Raw genomic sequence first — 24,730 nt, 5'->3', positions numbered from 1 at the left:
TAATGGCAAATTAGATTTAAGAAGAAAAAATAAAAGAAAACATTTGTAACAGATGATACAGATGAGAGATATAAAAACCAGAGACAAAAGAATAACTGAAATCATTTTCCAATATATGTATTAAGTTACAAAATAATTTGTATAACAAATGAATAAATACTAAATTAATATTATATAATTATATCACAAGTGTTTACTCGCTGGTATTTCATCAGGTTTGTGTGTGACGTGAGGGAATTTCACACCTGTTCTCCTTCAAACAACGTGTCAGCATGTCTACCGTACTTCTGGCCATATCAGTAAAGATCGTATAGATACGGTATCGGTATAAAACCTACGTGTGGCTGTAGTGTGGCACTGGCTTGGAAATCTACGGTAAGAGAGCTGGAATGTTTCCCCTCTCTGTGTTTAAAGCAATATATATTTCAACAAGTTGTAACATTGTTTGAGAATTAGTTGAGGAAAGATACTTGTTTATAATGATCATACAGTATGTGATTCTAATGCAGATCAGAAATCTATAAGTAGTTATGTTGAATATCATTGTTATGGTGTCCACCCTGTGATGGACTGACCACATCTCCAGGGTGTTTTCCTGCCTTTGCCCAGTGACTACATAGAATAAGAGGGTAGAAAATGGATGGATATTATGAAATGTTGATAAGTATTAGTAAAAGAGCTGAAGTTGACCTTTCATTTGAGGCACTCTGCCTAAACAGCTGTGCCTTGGTTCTTTCTACAGGTCTTTGGACACCATGTTTTTGACCAGGGTGACTTTTGGCCTGCTGGCCCTGCTTCTCGTCTTCTCTGTTAGAGCTGAGGAGATGGTAAGACTTTTATATCAGTATGTTGTAAATGATGCATGCAAAATCATTGCATTATGCATTATGCACACATCTCTCTGATACTAATTATTGTTAGAATTGAGAATGTAAAATGATGAGTTTGACTTGGGGAAATGTTTCTTTTTCATGTCCCTTTTGTGTGTGGTGTTCTGGCATAACTCACACGTAGCCTGGTAAGTCAAATACTCCAGCAGCTCCGACTTTACATACTCTATAAGACTGTAAGAAATGAAACAATTTAGCAAAGGCTAACTGTTTCTGCATGATGAACGTCAAAGTAATGGTTCATTAGTGAATGTGTTGATGTATTTTTATTATAGTTGCTGAGGACAAGTCTGCTCAGCTGTCTGTGTCTGAACTGCTGCACAGAGCCAACAGAGGCATCAGTACGTTCTCACCACATACTCACCAATAAACATCAATCTGCTGCACCTGTTATTTACTAAAAGATACCAAATGAACTGTTTATGTGTTAGTTCCTGAACCTGATGAGCCCAAGCTAATGGATGACATTGCTGTGGATGAGAGAAATGCTGATCCCTGCACCTCCCTTGGCTGCCTCTGGCAGAAATCCGGTGACGGAAGGATTTATGTGCCTTACGTCATCGCCAACCACTATTGTAAGCCACTAGTATTATGATTTATGTTTTCATTTATAGCCCAAAGAGAATAAAGAATAGGACAGGTTCATGGGCACTTTAAAATTTACTATGGGTAGGAGACCTTGAGTGCAATGTAATTCACATCGGATAAAAGTATCTACCAAAAATAAATGTATGCAAGTTATCTTTTAAAACCTGATGACAAGATGTAAAGCTTCTTTCATTACAGTAGCTCTTTACTCTTCCTGATTTTAGGGCAGAGACTAACACTCAAGTCTTATTATTAGTGCCAAAGCCTGTGATTGTGAAACAAAGTAAATATTTCCATAGCAACCCCTGACCTTTGCCCTTTCAGCCTCCCGTGAGGTGGAGATCATCAAGCGTGGTCTGGACTCTTTCTCTTACAGCACGTGTATCCGCTTCTTCCCCCGCTACAATGAGAGAGACTATATCAGCATTGAGTCTCGCAGTGGGTATGAAGCAGAAACAAACTAGAGAATAGATTATAGTGGAAGTCAGAATGAACATTTCACATTATTGTAAAAAAACAAACAACAAAAAGACAGGTAGAAGTCTCAGAATGAGAATCACACTAACATTTAGAGTGATGTTAATGAAAATACATATGTGATCAAGAGATGGATTCTGTTGTTTACAGATGCTACTCATATGTTGGCCGTCAAGGTTACAGCCAGACTGTGTCTCTGGGCCCGTAATGGCTGTCTTTACCACAGCACTGTGCAGCATGAGCTTCTCCACGCTCTTGGCTTCAACCATGAACAGACCCGCAGTGACCGTGACAATCACATCCAAGTCATCTGGGAGAACATCAGTGATGGTACGCTGTTAATAACAAATCCATTTAGCGATCAGTCCAGTACTTTAATTCACATTTACTACACTAAATGTTTTATTTGCTCATTAGACATGAAGTACAACTTCAACAAAATCAACACCCTAAACCAGGGAACTCCCTATGACTACAGCTCTGTGATGCAGTACGAGAGGTGAGCGAGTCCTGTATAAGGAGATGTGGTTTCTCGGTGTGTAAGACTGTCATGTAATTGCATCTGTCTCTTGCTCTGTCAGATATGCTTTCTCCAAGAATGGCCTCCCCACTATGATTCCCATTCCTAACAATAATGCTGCGCTGGGTACATCTACTGAGATGAGCCAGAATGACATCATCAGAATCAACAGGCTCTACGAGTGCTGTGAGTGACACATTACTACCTAGGCCCCACTATTTAGCACATGATGTATTAAAAAGGTATGGCTTAGTGATTGAATGATTACATACATTATGATTCCATTGACTAGCAAATCTGTCATGATATATAAAAAAAAAAGAGAAAAAAGAAATTAACACAAAAATAAGTAAGGGGAACTTTAAAGTGATTGACTTTAGTGATTTCCCTGTCTTTTAGGAGCAGTGAAATTGCATTCCTCACCCAGAAATGCAGCTCAGAGAAAGCAATTTACTGAAGATCCAAAGTCTTATGAATGTTGTTGACTACTGTTCAAATAAAAAGTATTTGAGTGAGTTTCTGTTAAGAAATGCATCATTCATACTGCTTTTGAATAATATATTACATTTAATAATAAATGTAAAAATATTTAATATAAATTTAAGTTAATAATAACACACACACTTCTTTTGTGACTTCGGTCTCTCGCTCTGATCAGTGAATTGCTCTGCTATACGGGAGCGCGCGCTCTTCCGGCAGAAGTGCCCTTAGGATCCATATAAGGAAATTCCGCTCCATCTAACGTCACACAGACCCATACTCGAAAAAAAAACGTTCTGAAACTTGTGAAAAAAACGGAAGAGGTATTTTTGGAACAAAAATACTCCTTCAAACATACAACTTAATTTTTGAAACTTTGTCCATGTTTAGCATGGGAATCCAACTCTTTAACAGTGTAAAAAACTCAGTATGCATTAAAAAGCATTTCACCCCCCCCCCTTTAATGTTAAATTCTACTGACTAAAATGGTTTGTGCTTAATAAATACAGACGTAAGTCACATCTTTGCTGTTAATTTGATAGAATCGATCTTGGCGCAATTCATCAATGGCTGCTATGCTGTTCCCTTTCGAACGGTATCTCCCATTGTGTTAATCACATGGACACTTTGGGGGATGAAATACCCACTACTCCACACCTCTACGCATTCCTGGCCACCTGGTAAGAGAGCACCAAAGTTATGGTAAACATTAACAGATGTGCCAAACAACCACAGGGCGAAAGAGGAGCATCGAGATAAAAGTTTTTCTCCTGCTAGATCCCGCCGATCACTCAAGCTCGAGCACAACGCCGGTTTCCACCATTCCTCAGCTGCAGCGGGACCCATGAATAGGGACTGGTGAGAGTGGAGCTTCCTTATTGAAAAATTTTCACAATGAGTGCATTCTGTACCCTTGAGCACTGAGCGTGTGTGCTCCACGCTGAGACACATGTGTGTCCTCAGGTGTCAAATATTAACGCCTTCTGAAGACTAAATGCAGATGACGTGCATTAAAGGTGCCCCTTTATTCTCCGGGGACTTCGCTAATGATGTCACATGGGGTGTGTGGTCCAATCAATTAAAAAAGTGTTTTCACACATGCTTCAGACACCGGGCATGCTGATGGCATTCCTAAAAAAAAGCGCTGAGTACCCTAGAAGGGGCACACTTATATTATTTTGCACTTTTTAATTTTTTTTGCTAGTTTTTGCATGTTCAAATCATGAAACAGCTTTGTGTTGCCTGACTTTGATGATGCATAAATTGACTGATGCTTCCACACAGTTTGCAGTGCAGCTGCAATATCAATAATATAACTTTTTCGTCTCTTAGAAATGATCTGGATTTTTTTTTTTTTACCTGTATTTTCAAAACAGAAGAAGCTAACCAACAGTCGTATATGTGTCACCTAGAATAACATCATAGAAGGTATGTGTTCATATCTTACCACAAACTACTCAACCTGTTGTTTCTTTCGATATATGTGAGTTTTGTACAATAAAAGATTTCACAAGGATTTCTAAAGCATCCTTTTATTTCAGAAATCACCAACTTTAATTATTTCTATATATTAAGACAAGTCAGTTAATTGAACAATTGTGGTGTGATGTGAAATTTGAAAGTGGATGTTTCCATCAGAGAGCATGTGACATTTATTCACCATTATTACATCCATTTTCTTGTGTAATAAATAAAAACCTTACCGACACTGATGCCTGTCCTTTTGATGACACCCTGTGGACTGGTCTGCTATTTTCCCAGCAAGATCATCTTTGTTTGATCTGACAGCATTTTCATGTAGTCAACAAAAATATGCTCCAATACACAGTTCTCATATTCAAAATTATGAGTGATCTTATCACTACAGTACTTACACAGCTTGTGAAAAATATTTTGTGGAGAAAACTACACTAAAATCCACCATAGTATTTTGAGAGATGTTTTGTTCAAGTTCACACACCATCTGACTTCTGTGTTTCGAGTCTGTTTAGATGGTGTTTCATCAAAAGAGCTCACAACAGAGGAGAACCGTGTTTCACACTGGGTGCAAATTGGCTTAGTTATGAGGAAATTGAAGAAAATGACATGTTTAAATTACGTCGACATCACCGTGACCTACTGAATAAGGTGACGTCATCACAGCGTCTTGAGCAGAACCACTTTATGAGCAAACATATGGAAAGAAGCTAACAAATATATCTACAAAGTATGATAATACTTTATTTTGCCGTGAAATTTTAGTTTTAGTCCTCAAGTGTAGTGATTCTTTTGCTGTTGTTTTAGATTTCAGAAAATGACCACTGTTGTAGTAGTCAGAGAATGTGTTGGAGAATTGAGCAGCATGATTTAAATGTAGGATGAGATTCTGTCTGTTTCAGGAAAGAACGGTACAGTTCCCTCTCTCCTGGCAGAGGGTGTGAAACAAATGCACGCGGGGGATGCATGAGGTGGTATGTGGCAGACTGCTGGTCTCTTAGCAACAGCACACGTACAGCAGAGATGAGAGATGAATGCTCTCTTCAAAGTAATATATCTTACATTTACTGATGTGATGATATCACATTTAAAAAGAGATATAATGCTGGTAGTAAAAGAGGGATCTCCTCGTCTAAACTCAGATCACATATACAAGTGCTAAGCAGCTGACCTATAACCCCAATTTTATGAACAGCAACTGTCAAATTTTAATCAAAGCAAAAGATACTCCATGTTTGAGTGATTCTGTGACACGGAAGGTTCTTGATCCCTGTTTAATGACATTGTAAAAAGGATAGTTCACACAAAAGGAAAAGTCCTGTCAACATTTACTTGCCTTCATGTCATTTAAAGCCTGTATTATTTTTTGTGGAACAAAAAAAAAAGATGATATTTTGAATCTATATATTCTGTCCCATAGAAGAAGAAAGTCATACAGATTTGGAATGACTTGATAAGTACATGATGACAAGATTTTCATTTTGGGGTGAACAGAGTGTGCCAGTGAAACAAACTCTTCACTATGAAATCATACACTAGGCTGAATTGTTAATGTATACATTTCATTTAATAATGATGGAATAATTATTCTTCCTGTTAATCAGTGTGAAACCGAGAAGCAGGATAATGTAGTTTTGATTTAATGAAAGTGACGTGACATTCAGCCAAGCATGGTGACCCATACTCAGAATTTGTGCTCTGCATTTAACCCATCCGAAGTTAACACACACACACACACACTGTGAACACACACCCGGAGCAGTGGGCAGCCATTTATGCTGCGGCGCCCGGGGAGCAGTTTGGGGTTCAGTGCCTTGCTCAAGGGCACCTAAGTGTTGGTATTGAAGGTGGAGAGAGAACTGTACATGCACTCCCCCCACCTACAATTCCTGCCAGCCCCGTGACTCGAACTCACAACCTTTCGATTGCCAGTCCAACTCTCTAACCATTAGGCCACGACTTCAATGCTTTCATGCTTTGATGCTTTAATGCTTTGATTTGTAAATGAGTAATGAACAAATTACCCACAAAAATAGGTAAGATGATAAAATGTGTGCACACAGAATTTCATGACCTATTTACTCTCACCTACCAGACAATTAAAGAACACACACACACACACACACCACATATTTTTACAGAGAGCACATTCTCTTTTTCATTAGCTTCTCCTTAAATAGATCAAATATCACAGAATATCATTCGTGGTATCCTCTGCAGTGTCTACAGCAGCTCCTCCTAGACGTCAGTGTGTTCCAGTTCACCCAATACTGTCCCTCTTCCTCCCCCATCTGCTCCTCAGGAGGTGAGAATGGGTTTGAGAAGTCCCCCTGGGGACTGGATCAGCTCCCTCCCTCTCTCTCTGATCTTTTGCGCTCACTCGTTCTCTCCCTCTGTCTCTCACTCTGTGGCAGATGGCAGTTTATCAGTGAGAACACAAGATCAAGACTCAAACAAATGCTCATAACAATCACAAGTCCCAGAAGTCTTCTTCTCTATTAATTTCCATTTGGCTAGGAAGCTGTTGATTCGATTTTTTTGGAGGGCACTTTTTTTAGTCCTCCCCGTGAACACATCAATGAGATTTCCTGGCTTAGTGGGAGTCATGTCTTTGCTCTGATCTTTAACATCAGTATTCTCTGATTGTGAGATGTGAAAAGACATATTTGTGTGAACAATTCAAAGCACATTTAACACAATGCAAATAATCCAAGTAATTTCAGAAATAGAAACCATAGACAAAATTATGAGTGGATCTTATTACTACTTACACAGCTTGTGAAAAATGTTTGTTTCTGTTTCTTTTGCAAAAAAAAAGAGGACAAAACTACATTTAAATCCACCATAGTATCTGAGACATGTTTCATCAGACATATGGTTCTGTGTTTAATTAAAGGAACAGTTCGTCCAAAAATGAAAATACTGTTACCTCACCCAAATCTTTATGTATGTTGAACACAAAAGAAGATATTTTGAATGTGGGTAACCATATAGTTACTTCTTCTAGTTAACAGTTACTTCACTCACATTCCACAGTATGGAAAAAATACAGAAGAAGATAATTCATATAGGTTTGGAATAACTTGAGCGTGAGTAAATGATGACAGTATTTTCATTTTTGTGTAAACTATCCATTTAAGCAGTAAATATTTTTACTTGTTTTATCCTGCTTTCTGAACTGATCATTGAGCATGATATTAATTACATATATTATATATATATATATATATATATATATATATATATATATATATATATATATATATATATGGATTATATATATATATTATATATATATATATAATATATAATTTTTATTTTTAATTCCGCAACCTGTGTAGTTTGCTTGCAATTACTTCAGTTAAAGAGCCATAAATAGCCATACATTACTAAAAATAAATAAATCACAAAAAGAACATTCTTACTGACAGACCAGGGAAATTTCAAAGAAACTATCTGATGAGGCACAAACACATATTAAATTAAGACACAGTCACCCTGTTTGAAGTGACAAAAAGATGAGGTGAAAAAGAAAGAGAGAGTGGAGAGATGGAGATTGAGGTGAGAGATTTGCTGGTCTGTAGATTAAGCTTGAGAACATACACCTATTTATTCTATCGCTTTATTGCTCGCTTTCTCTGTCATTCCCTTTCTTTTTGAAGGAGTTATTTTGAGGCGTTGGAGAGAAAATGAGCAGTGTCAGACAGAGGATGATGGGAAACTGGAGCTCAGGAAATTTGTTCCATCTAATCCCCGTAACTGGAGAGATCTGTCAAGGAAAATTCCCTCTCTGTCACTCACTCTTTTCATGATACACACACACAAACACACAGACACAGTTCTTGTCACGGATTGCTGCCATGAGGCATGAGGTTTGGCACCTCTCATTCCAGAGCAGCTTGTCATGGTCTGAGCGTGAAATCGAAGGGATGTACTACTGATTTCATGTTGCTCAGTTAACTTCCACTGGATGTCATGCTCATGTAGTGCTGCTAGCAATGCTAATAAGCTGAACAACAGTTTGTGTTTGCTTTCTGGCTAAACAGATACAGCATGCTGTACTTATCACCTCGTGAACCAAAAGGTGGTTCATAGATCCTAGATTTTTTGTTTTTGTTTGGCAAAGTATTTTTTCTAGTGACAATTAGGAAGTCATGCTATTGATTTTTGTTACAAGTCATTATCATTTTGTAATTTTTTTCTTAAAAACAAAAAAATTCTCCACCCAAAATGAAAACACTCTCATCATTTACTCACATGGTGTCCCAGATGTATATGGCTTTCTCACAAATTAAGATTTTTAGAAAAATAATCCATCTCTGTGAGTCTAAAATAATGCAAGTGGACAATAACCCAAAAGCTGATGCTTGATATACCACACACAGCGATCATAGTGGTACACCATATGACCTCAGTGAAAGATTCATTGTCATACATGCGTTCATGATCGTTAAAGGGTTAGTTCACCCAAAAATGAAAATTAGCCCATAAATAGCTCATATTCAAGTCATGCTAGGTGTATATGACTTTCTTCTTACAGATGTAGCCAGTTGGAGTTCTCTAAACAATCTTCTCTCATCGGGTGTTGCTGGATGCCTTTGTTTACTTTTTATTATGGATAAGCGATTTTTATTTCACTTCTTTTGGACTGAGTGGCATGAAACAATTTGAAAGATCAATGACAATTTTTTATATAACTCTGACTGGATTCTTCTGAAAGGAGAAAGTCATATACACCTAGGATGACTTTAGGGTGAGTAATTCATGGGCTAATTTTCATTTCTGGGTGAACTAACCCTTTAAGTGCTGCATAAGTTTACAGGTTGTGAAGCTTACACAAGAAGTGATGGTGAAGCACAGAGGACTGTCACTTCTCACACAAGCTTTACAACATGCTGAAATTATGCATAAAATTATGAATTTGTGTATGTCAGTTGGCCAGAAGCCATGGTTAAAAGTATTAATAAAACATTGATTACCATTGTGATTGCTTTTCGTGTTTTTTAGAGTCAACTGTTTGGTAGCTATCCACTTGCATTATATGGACTCAAAGAGAGGTTAACAATCTTTCTTTGTATTCATCTGAATAAGGAAAGTCATACTTATTTGGGAAGGCATAAAGGTAAAAAAAAATATGAAATATGAAATATAGAAATATGAGAGAATCATCTTTATTGGGTATCACTTAAATGTAATGTTGTGAAAAACAACTCATGCACTGTGTTGGACAAAATCTTTTTTACATTCTTAAATGTAAAACAGGAGGAGCTTGTTCATCATGACCTGTCAGTCACAAGACAAGCACATTTTAGTGGCTGCTTACATCACTCCTATGACAATTCTTCCGCATCCTCGCACCACCCCAAATCTACCTTCATTTTTAACTTGAAGTAGTCAAGTGCCTACTTTATGGACTGCAAGCTAAATACTTTTACCTTTCCTTTCCTCCTCCAAGACCTATATTTGAAAATTTGGGCATTGTGTTTAGAAGAAATGTTGAATCTAAAAATGATCACCATTCCGCTTTTTCACACCCTCAAAGCGTGGCATCTTAGATGGCAGGCTCTTAAGAAGTATCAATGCTTATTAAAAAGCTTCAGAGATGCATTGTCATTGTCTGTTTGCATTTGACCAACAGATATTTATTGATATAATATGATAATATGAAACATGATGACAGTCATGATCAAGTTGGATCGGGATGAATAAACTATTATTTCAACAGCTAGAATGATATCGCTCTATAAACACCTGTTCCAGGGGAATGGCTCAATTAAGAGCTCAGATCACGCAGCCTTGATGTCTGAGGAAAGAAAGTGGCTGCGACTGAAGTTTAGAAAGGAGTCTTTCATCATAATAGCGTTTCAGTAACCATGAGTTTAGTTTTCATGGCTGAGTCTACTTGAGGAGGGGGTGAGCAACCTGTTTTCCTCAGAAGCTCATTTCAAGCAGCAGTGACTCACAGGAGGAGAGAGAGAAAGCTCATCTCTCCTCATGACCCGTGTGAAAGTCATACAGCAGCCTTTTGCACTTTAAAATGGGATGATTCAGTTTCACATCTGAATGAACATCTTCAAATCAATTACGCAAGAAGACCCTTCCGTGTAATAACGCCATATAAATATAGCTTTTATTGTCCCAAGTGCTTATCTTCAAGAGACTAGATACAAGCATTCATCGTGACAAATAATAAGAGAGGGCCAGAATGAGTGTTATGAAACAGATTAATCTGCTCAATGCCAGAATGATTAGGATGGGGTGGAGGGAACGGCTGGATACAGGAAGATAGACCCGGCCCATATTGTTCCTGCAGAGAGAGAGCCAGATAGAGAGATATACAGACACAGTGCAAAACAAAATGGTCATTTGTGTTATAATATATATATAATATATATATATATTCGAGACTCAAAACCACAACCCTAGGGTCAGGAATCAAACTCTAACCACTAGGCCATGACTTCCGCATAAAAAAATACATATATAAAATATATACAAACAATGTAAAGTGGAATAACTAACAAAAAATGTCTCTCCTCTGGGACTCTGAGTAATGACTATGATTATGTGCAGAGGTGTGAAATTACCACAATTGTTGTGGCAAAACTAAAACCTGTGTGTATTACAGTCTGCCATTGCACTTGGGTCTTTTGAGAAAATACACTTGCATATATAGGAATAATGAATAAAGCCGTTTTCATATGAAGTGCACATAAACACATGCATATTCACAAAATAAGATCATAAGAGATCACCATGTCCAGTTTGGCTTGCTCTTAAACAGATGTTTGCTTATGGACAACAGGCAACAGCCCCTGGTGTCTCCCTATTGATAGTCCTTCCAGAATGGCTGTTTGTTATGCTCCAGAGTCCCCCAATCAGCTTGCAGCTCCCCGATTGCTCTTAAATCCTCCAATGACTGTATTGGTTTGTGTGTGTGTGTGTGAGTGAGAGTGAGAGAGAGTGAGAGTGTGCACGCATGAATGTGTGGGTGTGTGCTGCACCAGACATCAGCAGCAGGTTGAGAGCCGACACACAGAGGAAGCAAGAGAGAGAAGAAAAAAATAAGGGGGGAGAAAAAGAAAAAGAGAAAGAGACATTTCTTCATTCAGTCCTCTGAGAGAACTTCAAGACAGCTTCCTGCAGCTCTGACCACACAGGTAAGAACAACAGCATTATGATGTGATTTCTCTTTATCTCTCTCGATCTTGTGATGCAGTGGCGATCGCACACCCAGCCACTTTTGTATTCCTCTTATCTGACTGGTGTAAACACTCTATCAGAGGAGAAAACTTGTACGATTCGTCTTATACCTCTCTGTGCTGCAGTTGTCCTGATGTGTTACTGTCATTTGATGACCATATGAGATGAGGGGAATTGATCTACTTTTGTGATGATGCTCTACGGTTCTCTCTGATGCTGATGCTGCTATTGTTGAACATAGCAGAGAGCAGAGCAGCAACAGAGGTAAACCTTTGGCTGAACGCTTTGAAAACACCACATGTGGGGTTGATACTGACAAAGCCAGGTTGTACGATCTCCACGCTCATATCTACATCACCTCGGGACAGTGTGAGCGAGGGAGAGAAACAGAGAGGCTCTTTGTTGCTGATAGTGATCTGATACGTATCTGCACTGCCAGGGAGATTTCCCCGAAGACACTAAAACCCATTCAGCTTCACCATACATGTGCGTGTGGAATAGGAAACTGAATATTTATACAGATAAACTCATTAAAATTGTATGAAATGACTATCTGGCTTCCCAATAAATGTCCATGTCCCTATTTATAGATGTTAGCATGTAGGTTAAGATAGAGGAAGGGTATTACACGTTTCCAAGGCAAAAATCAAACACTAAAGCACATGCTGTTCTAGTCAAAGATGTTTTATTTTGCAAAGATCAATGTAAATGAAATGTGTTCATTAGCTTTGATTCATATCCCCGGCATGTTTAATTGGATGCGCGGAGAGTGAATTCTATGGCAAGGGCACATAACACTGTTTTTATTACACAATTCCTTATGTATACAGTATATGTATTTATAGCAAAGTTTCAGACTAATTTCTTGGCTCTATACAATTACTGTAAATATCTGTAACCTTTTCACGTGTAGAATGGTGTATTTGTTTGAGTTGTTATCAGGGACAGTGAGATAATTAAATAGGATGAGTCTGAGTGAGGTATTATTATATGTGTTTATTTTCACAGTAGGCTGTGCATCACATATTTAGCTGTAGTCTAACAGGAGAGGAGTTGTGTTTTTATTGGTTTTCATTATCTGTACGCTGGGTCATTACCCATATCACAGATGACAGATTACAGATTACACACGCACAAATACTGTACAGGGCAGCCAAAGAGCTGTGCCAGTACCTAACTTTATTCAGTCTGACTGCAGCAGATTACAGAGTGACATATTGACGCAAAAAAAAATATTCAAATTGATAGTAGCTCAATTTACAACCACTTAGTAGTCTAATGAAATGTGGAGAATGACTGATTCTGTCTGTCGCTAGGAGTTTCCAGAGATGCCAGCTGTCAGGTTCAAGCCCTCGTTACACACAGAGAGTGGTGACTGTCATCGTCCCAATACTTAAATGTCTCACTTGTCTTTCATCTTCCTCCTGTACTACTTCTGTCGTTGATTAATACAACTTATCTTTTTTTTTTTTTTTCTACTGAACTCCAGCACCTATATCCTACTCTTCTGGTAATAGAAGTAAAGACTGCTGTATTTTGCCTTTGTGTTTTTGAGATTTAGAGTATGCAGCCAGAATAGAGGGTGTGTGTGAGTGTGTGTGGCTGAATGGTTGAATGGAAGTGACAGTATCAGAGTGTGGTACCAAAGGCTGTTAGGGAAAGAGAGAGAGAAAGAGAGAGAAGATAACTAGGCCCCGGAGCATACACTTACAGGCACTGAACTCTTCAGTGTATGCCAACACTCCACAGACCCTCATTAAACACCACAGCCATGTCACAGACACTGCTCCTCATGTGCTGAGTGGAGTTTCGCTGAGGCCAATTGTGTCCACTCTTTACCTGCAATCACATTTTGCTTTAGATCACTTTAGTGCTCCTGTTGATGATTGTTAGTGTTTCATGTGATTAAAAGTGATTATATCCACAAGAAGGAGTGTCAATAATGTATTGCATCTCACAGCAAAAGCTTTGTGAATGCTAAAGGCCACCTAGTATCAGTCCACGGAGAAGCGTCCAGTGGTGTCTGATTGTCTATTGTTACTATATCACAATTTCGGTGATGTAAGGGGGTATTTACACTTAGTCACTTAATGTGTTTTACATAGCTTAAAGTTTACATGAAGGAACAATTCTTACTGTATACTCTATTATGATGTATATCCAACTATTACATTTACATTTAGTCATTTAGCAGACGCTTTTATCCAAAGCAACTTACAAATGAGGACAATGAAAGCAAACAAAATCAACAAAAGAGCCATTATATGCAAGTCTCAGTTTGCTTAAAGGGGTAGTTCACCCAAAAATTCTGTCATTAATCACCCTCATGTCATCCAAACCCATAAGACCTTGGTTCATCTTCAGAACACAAGTTAAGATATTTTTGATAATTTGATAATTATGATAAGCTCTCTGACCCTCCGTAGAGAGCAAGGCAACTACCACAGTCAAGGCACAGAAATGTTAAAATGGTCCATGTGACAAAAGTGGTTCAACCATAAGTTTACAAAACTACAAGAATAGTGTTTGTGTGCAAAGAAAACTATAACGACTTTAAAAAATAACGACTTAATTCAACAATTCTTCTCCCCGAGTTATCATCTACCACCATCATTGAGAGTAACACAATTCATGCTTGTGTTAAAAAGGGCCTGATCTTATTGGTGTTGAATAAAGAAAATCTGCAGGAATGAGAGGTAGAATAGAGTGTCATCAGCATAGCAGTGATATGAAAAGCCATGTTTCTGAATGACAGAACCTAGTGATGCCATGTAGAAAGAGAAAAGAAGTGGTCCAAGAACTGAGCCCTGAGGAACCCCAGTAGTTAGATGCTGCGTCTTGGACACCTCACCTCTCCAAGATACCTTGAAGGACCTATCTATAAGACTCAAACCACTGGAGTGCAGTTCCTGAGATGCCCTTTTGCCAATTGTGTTGACAGGAGGATCTGGTGGTTAACCGTGTCAAAAGCACCGGATATATCCAGTAAAAATAGGTATAGAAGATTTGGAATACACTCTTGCCAGTCTTAGGGCTTTAACAACTCAGAGCAAGGCAGTCTAGGTTAAATGTCCACTTCTGAAACCAGACTGGTTGTTGTCGAGGAGGTTGTTCTGTGTGAGAAAGGCAGAGACTTGGTTGAGCACAGTTCGTTCAAGTGTTTTTGCAATGAAAGGAAGAAGAGAAACCGGTCTGTAGTTATCTAAAAGAGATGTGTTAAGGATGAGTTTCTTAAGTAGAGGGGTTATACAAGCCTGCCTAAACGCTTAGGGAAAAACAACACTGTGTAGGGATGAGTTAATGATGTGAGTGAATGTAGGTACAACTGCAGGAAAAATGGCTTAAAGGAGATGAGATGGAATAGGATCGAGTGGACAAGTACCCTTACGAAAAAGAAGTTTATTCAAATATTAGTATACTTCTTTTAAACTAAAAATAGGAAACTATGCTTTTAGTTTACTTTTTATGTACTTCTTACTTCCCACTCAAAATTACATTTAAGTATACTTGACTTATACTTACAAAAAGTCTAAATATATTTAAACCATACAGTACTTGTGCTCCTAGAAGTTTTCATCGTTATACTGTAGAGGGCGCTAGTACACATCTTCTGTACAGAATTTCCCCACAAAAAACATGAGTGAAGAAGAAAAAACAACAACAGATACTATTTAACACGATCATCTGACATAAAACAGCATCAAACCTATAACGTTATGGAATAAAATGTCGACCAATGAAGAGGTAATAATTACAGTCAAGCTTTGGGGTGTTGATCTACTCCATCTACATAATGATTATCATTCTGAATTCAAATCATTGTCTATTTTCAGCTTTTCGTTCAAAATGTTATTTCTTTATTTTTTTATGAAACTTACCCACATTAAAGTGTTTAAAAAAGAATACATGAAGCTAGAATAAAATGTTTTTGTTTACAAGCAGATACCCTGTTCTTTCTTTGGATGTTTTATATGTTCAGATATTCATATAAAAAAATATATACAAATCAATATATAATACAATATATACCAATGTATACCTATAAGTTCACTTTTAGTATAATTGCAGTACAAACTGCAAACATAAAGGTAAACTAGTTGTGTACTCAAAGTTTGCTATTGTTATACTTAAAGTACACTTAAACGTATACTTTTACATACTAGAAAGTGGGCCAATTTAGTCCCAAGGAATATTGAAACAGTACACTTACAATTATACTATTAAAACACTGATATTTGTATACTTGCTAAATAAAGTATACTTAATAAAATAAACTTAAAGTATACTACTTTTTGGTAAGGGTAGTATGATGATTGATTAGAAAGGATGAGATTGGAGATTTCTGCCTCAGAGAGAGAAGGATGTGAATGAGTGTATGTTTGCTGGTAAGATTCTTGACAGATTGTGGTGTGGAAAATTGAAGATGAAGAATATGGCAAAGTTGTTTTTATACAAACAGTCATGTACATAAGCAAACAAGGGCAAAATATAAATTAATTTAAATGCATGTAAGGCATTTTTGATCTCAGGTCTTGCATATAGAAATTTTGTGTTTTTGCTTCACTGAGCTGAAAGGTTTACTCTGTATGTTTTCAAAGGATGTCGCAGTTCAGCATTCGGTGAGGAAATCTGTGTAGCTGAGAACACAAGAAAGGCATTGACAAATATTGATGTTTCCCTCCCCAGTGCAGATTGTTAGGGCATGAAAGCATTGCTCAGTTAAAAATAGAGATCAAACAACAGGAGGAAACTGTTATTTTGTTGTTGTTACTTAACCCACCAGCACATTTTAATATCCTGTAAACACTCAGTCAAACATTAAATGTTAAAGGGGTCTTATGTTGCGATTTCAATTTTTCCTTTCTCTTTGGAGGGTAACAAGCTCTTGGTGCATGAAGACCATCTGTAAAGTTGCAAAGGCTAAAGTCTTAAATCCAAAGAGATATTCTTTATCAGAGTTAAGACTCTGCCATAAAATCTAATATTTCTTAAAATAAAATACACTTCTTATGGGCAAGATAATTGTTTTTTAGGTCAGCTAAATAACCACCTACACATGCTGATTTACTCGTTTCACATAAATATTTCTTAAAGTGTTCAAGTACCAAACAGAACACGTAGCTTAACTCATTGTTTCACCCGATCGATGAAACAGAAGTTCAACTTCTCTGGCATCTCAGGAGATATGATTAAGAGCAAAAACCTCTTTGCAATTTATTCTCTTTTCATTTTTATGTTGCAAAGGGAGGATGAGCTCCATCCATCATTAAATGAAACATAAGCTGAAGGTTTAATATCTTAATTCATGCAGTAGACACCATCAACAGTGTAATCTTTATCTTGAGGATGTTAAAGTCCGAAAAATTTGGAAACATACAGTAGCATTGCAGATTGTGTGGGACGGTTGTTCCAGTAGTGTGGGCGAAGGTCTAGTAAAACAGGGAAAGATGATGTGTTGCTCCATTTGCTGATCTGGTTTTTAGAGACAATTTATGAAGGATATTTGACAGCATTGTATAGACACAATTCTCAGGTGTCCTGCAATATCCCATGTACACTGCTCTCCACGTAGGCACACACTCCTATGGGGCATAGATCAGCAGATGGAGGGCTGACGATATCTGTGTCACAATAAGAGGTATTGTATGCAGCCTAAGCTCATTTGCAGTTGATGTGCAAATCTATAACAATCATTATACAACCATTTTAATATGAATCATTTGATGAATCACAATAAATGGGATCACTTTGCAGTATCTCTCTTGATTTACAGTTTTTTTCAATCGCTAACAAGCGCTTAACCATACTTCAGATACTTTTTCTAAACTCTTAACACAGACTCACACCAACAAAACACAATTGGCCAAATGGATAATTTTCTTCTCAAAAACACATTTTTTTAATATATACTAAATCTTCATTTCAAAATAGAACACATCTTTATCTGCACACACCAACTTTACCAAAACACTGGAAATCTGACTCAAAATTAAATTATTCTGTCAAAGAATAACACTTGTTTTCCCCTCACAAGGTACATACAGTCAATCAAAGTACACCAGGTTTCAAAATACTGGCTATTGTTGACATTACTAAAACTGCATAGACTTTTATGTTTCAGTTTTACAGGTATTTGCATGCAAAACATGCAATTCACTGTTTTACACTAAATGTCTTGGTTTGGAACTGTATGTCCAAATGTACAGTAATGTTCACATTCAGAAGCATTCCAGTAAAAAGCTATTTTTCCCTTTACCGTTTACTGCAGGAGGCAGTACAGTAGAAACACGGTATGATAGAACAGAACAGGTTCGACAGTATTGCTTACAGTGAACAAAATATCAATGAAACACATAAGAGCATTCTGAACATAAAACAACAACAGCAAAAAGTCCAGATTAAAAAAAAGGGGGGGGGGGGGGGTTAAAATAAAAACAATCTCTCACTGCTCCTGCTCCTCTCACTGCTCCTCTCACTGCTCCTGCTCCTCTCACTGCTCCTGCTCCTCTCACTTCTCCTGCTCCTCTCACTGCTCCTCTCACTGCTCCTGCTCCTCTCACTGCTCCTGCTCTCTCACTGCTCCTCTCACTGCTTCTCTCACTGCTCCTGCATCTCTCACTGCTCCTGCTCCTCTCACTGCATCTCTCACTGCTCCTCTCACTGCTCCTCTCACTGCTCCTGCTCCTCTCACTGCTCCTGCTCCTCTCACTGCATCTCTCACTGCTCCTCTCACTGCTCCTCTCACTGCTCCTCTCACTGCTCCTGCTCCTCTCACTGCTCCTGCTCCTCTCACTGCATCTCTCACTGCTCCTCTCACTTCTCCTGCTCCTCTCACTGCTCCTCTCACTGCTCCTGCTCCTCTCACTGCATCTCTCACTGCTCCTCTCACTTCTCCTGCTCCTCTCACTGCATCTCTCACTGCTCCTCTCACTTCTCCTGCTCCTCTCACTGCTCCTCTCACTGCTCCTGCTCCTCTCACTTCTCCTGCATCTCTCACTGCTCCTGCTCCTCTCACTGCTCCTGCTCCTCTCACTTCTCCTGCTCCTCTCACTGCTCCTGCTCCTCTCACTGCTCCTGCTCCTCTCACTTCTCCTGCATCTCTCACTGCTCCTGCTCCTCTCACTGCTCCTGCTCCTCTCACTTCTCCTGCTCCTCTCACTTCTCCTGCTCCTCTCACTGCTCCTCTCACTGCTCCTGCTTCTCTCACTGCTCCTCTCACTGCTCCTGCTCCTCTCACTGCTCCTCTCACTGCTCCTGCTCCTCTCACTGCTCCTCTCACTGCATCTCTCACTGCATCTCTCACTGCTCCTCTCACTTCTTCTGCTCCTCTCACTGCTCCTGCTCCTCTCACTGCTCCTCTGACTGCTCCTGCTCCTCTCACTGCATCTCTCACTGCTCCTGCTCTTCTTCCTGGGCCCCTTGCTCTTACTCTTCCTCGTCCATACATTACAGTGTTTCTCTTTTTCTGTTTCTGTTTCCAAAAACATCATTCTTCAAAGTCCTCCTTTTATTGTATAAGTTTATTGTCTAAAAAATAAGCCCTGCCATTGAGTCTAAGCCAGATTGGAATCCGCTGTGGTTGGCCCAATTTACACAACATAAATCAGCTAAGATAAATTGTTTTTGAACTGATATCATTGCAGAAGCAGAGGTTTTTATACTGTATCTAAGGTTTGGAACATTGTTTTTGCTATTGTGGGATGTTGTGTGTTAACATTTGTAAATACTACAAAAATGATCCATAATTTTGTTGGGAGGTATAGCTTGTCTGTTCAGAATATGTAAGCATTGTGGAAATGTGTTCAATGACTCCATATTGTGTGAAAACGACATGAAATGTGTGAATGGTATGGCCACAATAGATAGATGCTGTGCTAATTGTGTTTAGAGTTTTGAAAATGTGACAACTGCTTGGACAAATGCTTGTTAGCGACTGAAAAAAACTGTAAATAAAAATGCTTCAGAAATGAATTTTTTTAATACCATCTTGTTTTTGTAATCTTTTTGTATTGGTTGCTATTATATTAGATACACACACACAAAAAGGGGGGGGGGGGTGCATTTTCGGGCCCCCCTTGAAACTGTTCAGAACTGATCTGAAATTTCAGTCGGTGTTCTGTCACCTCCAGTGTTCTGCTGTGATGTGTTGATCCAGTGTGTGTCCTATTACCGCTTATCTCAGAGGAAAAGAGAGAGGGTCTGATTATACAGCTCCCTTCCTGCTGTATCTGCTAAAGGCACTGATCTGTTCTGTTTTGATCCCCCTTCCCGCTATCACTTGTATGCATAGTGATTGCTCTTTTTTTTGGAGCTGATGTTTTGGTAATGAGCAGCAGCTATCATTTACAAACTTAACTGTTTTAAATGAGATTGTTAAACAGTTTTTGTTTTTGGTCACGGCTTTGTTGAAGATAATTAACAGAGTTGTTCTATTATTCTTTATTCCCTCTGCAGTTAAAATGCTGCCTGGTACCAGGCTCCCGCTGCTGTGTGTGCTGTGTTGTGTGACCACCGCTTGGGCATTTGCCCGTATGTCTGACGCTGTGGAGCTGCGGTCCGCATTCTCTGTGGCACGTACCAGCAGCATGGAGGGAGGGCCAAAGATGGTCGTCACCTTCGACAAGGTGTATGTCAACATCGGTGGTGATTTTGATCCGAAGGCTGGCTTATTTCGCTGCAGGATTCCGGGTGCATACTATTTCTCTTTCACAGTGGGGAAGTTCCCGCGTCGAGACCTGTCGGTCATGCTGATGAAGAACCGCAATGAGGTTCAGGCGATTGTCTATGACGAGAACGCAGGAGAGGAGAGGAAGGTACAGAGCCAGAGTGCCATGCTGCAACTTGATTTTGGAGACACTGTTTGGCTCCGTCTTCATGGAGATCCTCGCTACGCTATCTACAGCAACACGGGTCATTACACCACCTTTAATGGTTACCTGATCTACCCCGATGTATATGGCTACCAAGAACCCACACGCAAAGATCATGACAGTGACCATCAACCACCGAAAACCAGCGATGACTCATTGTCTGAATATGAAAATACAGTTACCAAAGACACTGCTGTGAGTATGAAAGAAGAGAGACGGGATGAACAGATAAAAGAAGAGGACGAGAGAGATGGAGAGGAGGAAGACGACTACCAGCGGTCAGCATTCTCAGTGGGTCGCACTCAAAGTATTGTGGGAGTAGATCAAGGATACCCTGAGCACCAGCCCATCATCTTTGACACAGAGTTTGTCAACATCGGCAACGATTTCAACTTGAGCTCTGGTATATTCAAATGCAGAGTAGCCGGAGCCTATTACTTCTCCTTCAATGCTGGGAAGCTGCCCCATAAGACCCTATCGGTGAAGCTGATGAAAAACCATTTGGAGGTACAGACCATGATCTACGATGACAGCGACACTGAGAAGGCCTTGCAGAGCCAGAGTCTGATGTTGTCACTGCAGGCTGGAGATACTGTCTGGCTCTACAGCCACCAGAGGGATGGATTTGGCGCTTACAGTAATCACGCCAAGTATATCACTTTCACTGGCTTCCTGGTGTATCCCGAGCTCCACAGAAGCCTTCCTCAGCAGCAGAAACCAGATAAGACACTGTAGGCCAGCCAAGGAGCCAGTCAGTCTGGGTCTTTAGGAAGGCAAAGGTTTGGAGCAGCGCTTATGTGGAAAATATGTGAGTTCCCTACAAGAAATCTTCTACACTCTAGAGACTGTGTGTCACTCATCACTCCTGTGGTTTGATTCCATATTACAAAATCTCTCTAGCTCTTGTTCTCAGCATCCCTAAAGTCATCATGAAACAGAAATTGTGATCATATTTTCTTCCCTACTGTGACAGGTTCTCAATTGAAAAAGAAAAAACAACGTACAACTGCACATGATTTTGCCCATCTGGAATTTATTGGATCGTTGTTGTTTGCTAATTGAGTGATATCATGCAAGTGGCAGGTTGCTGGATTACTGCCCAGCCAGAGCTTACAGAAGGATGCTATTGTGAGGGGACATTCATGTTTTTGATGAAGAATTACGATGGCGCATAACATTTAAAAAAAAAAAAAAAAAGTATGTGCATGGAAAATGTATTTAAAATAAATACTGTGAGATTCCATAAAAAAATAAGAATTGTCCATTTTGATTTCATGGTGACTTTAAGGCCAATATAAAAGATCAAATATACAGCTTTATTGAAAAATCTGAAATTCACTTCAGAGGCAGTTCATTAGAGAGCTCCAGTTCAAAACTGTGTTTAAATACAAATGTTAAATGCATGCATATTTCAAATAAGAAATGTTATTGTCTTTGAAGCTTTTGCATGCAAGATTTGCACGAGAGCACCGTCTTCTGCTTTTTCATCTATTATTTCCAGTGTAAAATCTGTATATGGAACAAAAAACAGTAATGACAACGATTGCCTTCCAGTAAATCATGTAGTGAAATTCACAGTCAGTCAATGATCGGGCAGGTTTTAGAACAGCACTACACATTCAAACACAGGACCGCATCAATAAATTTACTGTCAAAAGGTCCACCCAACTGGCCCAACGAAAGTATCCAACGGTGGTTGAAGGTTTACAGTGTGTTCAGTCTATTTAATGTGCAAAGTAATTACATTTAAAGTAAATTCTAATCTGACTCCATTGTATTATGACCTTGAATTTAGGTTAGAATGCCAATTATTATTGATTGTCCATAGCATCATTTAGACATCTGATTATTCTATTTAACTCTTTAATCTTATTGTACATTAATTCAGATTGCTATAACACTTCTGAGTCTCACAACTCACAAATTCATCAGTCTTGGTCATTAGACAGAGTCGACTGACTAATGTTCTAGAATATTAGAATATTCCTGTACCTACTTTGATCACACATTATATCACTTAGTCCCCATACAGCTGAACACACGTAAAAGAATGAATGAATTAATCTTTATTGTCATTGTATGCACCAGTGGTACAAAGTAACAAAATAGTGTTAGAGGCTCTTTAAGACACCAGATAACAATAAATAAATAGAACTGTACTGTCTGCTACACTACGTGCAAGTAAAAAAAACTAAACAAAGTACGCAAGAAGTTTGTCCTTTTGCTTTGTCTGAATAATCAAAAGTTGAGGCTCACCCCTATTTAGACTGGTCAACAACAACACTGTTGCTCTAAACAGAAAACCCATTATCAGCTTCTACAGTCTAAGAAAACATGACTAATGCCAATGTGTTAGTCTGAGCTCTAACACATAAGTTAGTGTGCCCCTCTCCTCAACGTAAACTGCATTTTATTATTTTACTAACCTGTGTGCAGATTTGCCGTGTTATGGACATTTATCATTTAAAGCAAATCAGATTAAAATCGAATGTAACAATTTATTATCAATCAGGGAAATATGTTTTATGCCATTCACATTGTCAATTCGGAGATATCAAAACAAATCATTACAAGACATCAAATCCTCAAAGGTGAATCTAAAGTAAAGGATGCATACCTGACTTAAGAAAAATACATAGTATGGAGTGTGTGGATACCATCTACACCAGGGTTATTAAATCTTGCCCTGGAGGGCCAATGCAGTGCAGAGTTTGGCTCCAACCCTGATCAAAGTCACCTGCCTGTGATTTTCTAATGATCCCAAAAACATTGATTAGCATGCTCAGGTGTGTTTGACTAGGGTTGGAGACAAACTCTGCACCGCACTGGCCCTCCAGGACAAGATTTGAATAGCCCTGCTCTACACTATGGGTCAATCTGGCTACATAGGCACCCTGATCCTCCTGTCCTTAAGCACTCAGACCAAAACAAACATCCTCCAGATGGAAACAGGGAGGATTGGAATTTGCATGGAGAATGTACACATCTTCGGGACAGATGTTAATTAGCTTGAAAGACACTGGGAAACAGCACACCCTCTATAGTATTCGAGTCTACTTGTAAAATTGAGACTATTGTACCAGTTGCATGGAGGCAATTCAAATGACACCAAACATGACTGTGAATATCACTTGCATTCATGTAGAACATTATATTATGCTCTTGACCATTCTGAGTGAGGGAAGGACAGGAAGGAAGTGGATGAAAAGGATAAGTGAGAAAGGAGCTCTTCTCGCATCTTCTCTCAGCGAGATGTCAAAACGGATGCCTGTATGCCGTATCCCAGAAGATCGAAGTGTCTGAGGTTCTTCAAGTCTTACACTATGCTTGGACAGAAGCTTGACAGATTCTAAAGAAACAATAACTTTATTCACTGCCAAATATATCTACTGTACATCAACTGATTCTTATCATTTTGGGAAATTGTTCAACAAATATTGATGTTTATATTTTGGAATGAATATCTATCAAAGGTATCGATCAGATTGTATAATTCATATTGGTTTGTGTTCACAGCCACAAAGATTTATTTAGGTGATAAAGCATTTGTAATATGAATTGCACGTTTCCCAACTGTAAATAACTTTTTTTTTTTTTTTTATCCATTTCTATATAAGTGAATGTTTTTATTTCTAATTCTGTGCCTGGTTTCATGTACGTTTCTGTATGGGTTTAATACGATTAAAAAAACTTTGTGAAAGAGTGCTGGATAAGCTTTTTAATGTCTGTGCAGTATGCGCTACTTTGTTAAGTGCCGTAAAAGTGGTTTCAGTGTATGCTGGATTCTTATTGTGGAAGAAGCCAGTCCTCAGAAGCAAACCAAATAAAAACTCTGAATGTAAACACTTTCTTTTGTCTTGTATTTTTGATTAGTGTTATTATAGTGCTGTCACTCCTACCAATTATATTTTAACTTTTAGAATGATTTTTCTATGATGAATAAATTAAATTAAGTATTCAAATATCTGAATTGAGTAAATATTGAAAAATCCCTGCAATTTATTTTAACAGGGCCGCTGCTGGTCAAATGGGTGCCCTACGCAGAATTGTATTGTTGTCAGTTATATTCAGGTCTATACTGCCACCTGTTGGCGCAGTTGTGTAACTGAGAGAACAATCTTTGTTCTGTCGAGATCAATAAAGAATAACAACTACCCATGGCCTCTTAGGACTTCCGTAGCCTGAAGAAGGAAGATGGGAAATAAGTCTTTCATCCTAGAGAACTC

At 38.7% G+C, this 24,730-nt stretch overlaps 1 protein-coding gene and 1 pseudogene across 1 annotated transcript; both read left to right on the top strand.

The window, feature by feature from the left end:
• Positions 1–367: 367 nt before the first annotated feature.
• Positions 368–2,991, top strand: LOC113051444 (low choriolytic enzyme-like; annotated as a pseudogene).
• Positions 2,992–11,374: 8,383 nt separating this feature from the next.
• On the top strand, positions 11,375–22,406 carry LOC113051442 (complement C1q tumor necrosis factor-related protein 4-like). Its single transcript, XM_026215196.1, has 2 exons — positions 11,375–11,591; positions 20,089–22,406. Exon 2 carries the CDS (start codon positions 20,094–20,096, stop codon positions 21,237–21,239), a length of 1,146 nt encoding a protein of 381 aa, XP_026070981.1. The 5' UTR covers positions 11,375–11,591; positions 20,089–20,093; the 3' UTR covers positions 21,240–22,406.
• Positions 22,407–24,730: the final 2,324 nt, after the last annotated feature.

This window comes from Carassius auratus, chromosome 32, assembly GCF_003368295.1.
Source record: "Carassius auratus strain Wakin chromosome 32, ASM336829v1, whole genome shotgun sequence".
NCBI classification, from domain to species: domain Eukaryota; kingdom Metazoa; phylum Chordata; class Actinopteri; order Cypriniformes; family Cyprinidae; genus Carassius; species Carassius auratus.
Note: the sequence above shows the minus strand (reverse complement) of the source record. Positions and strands in the feature narration are given on the sequence as shown.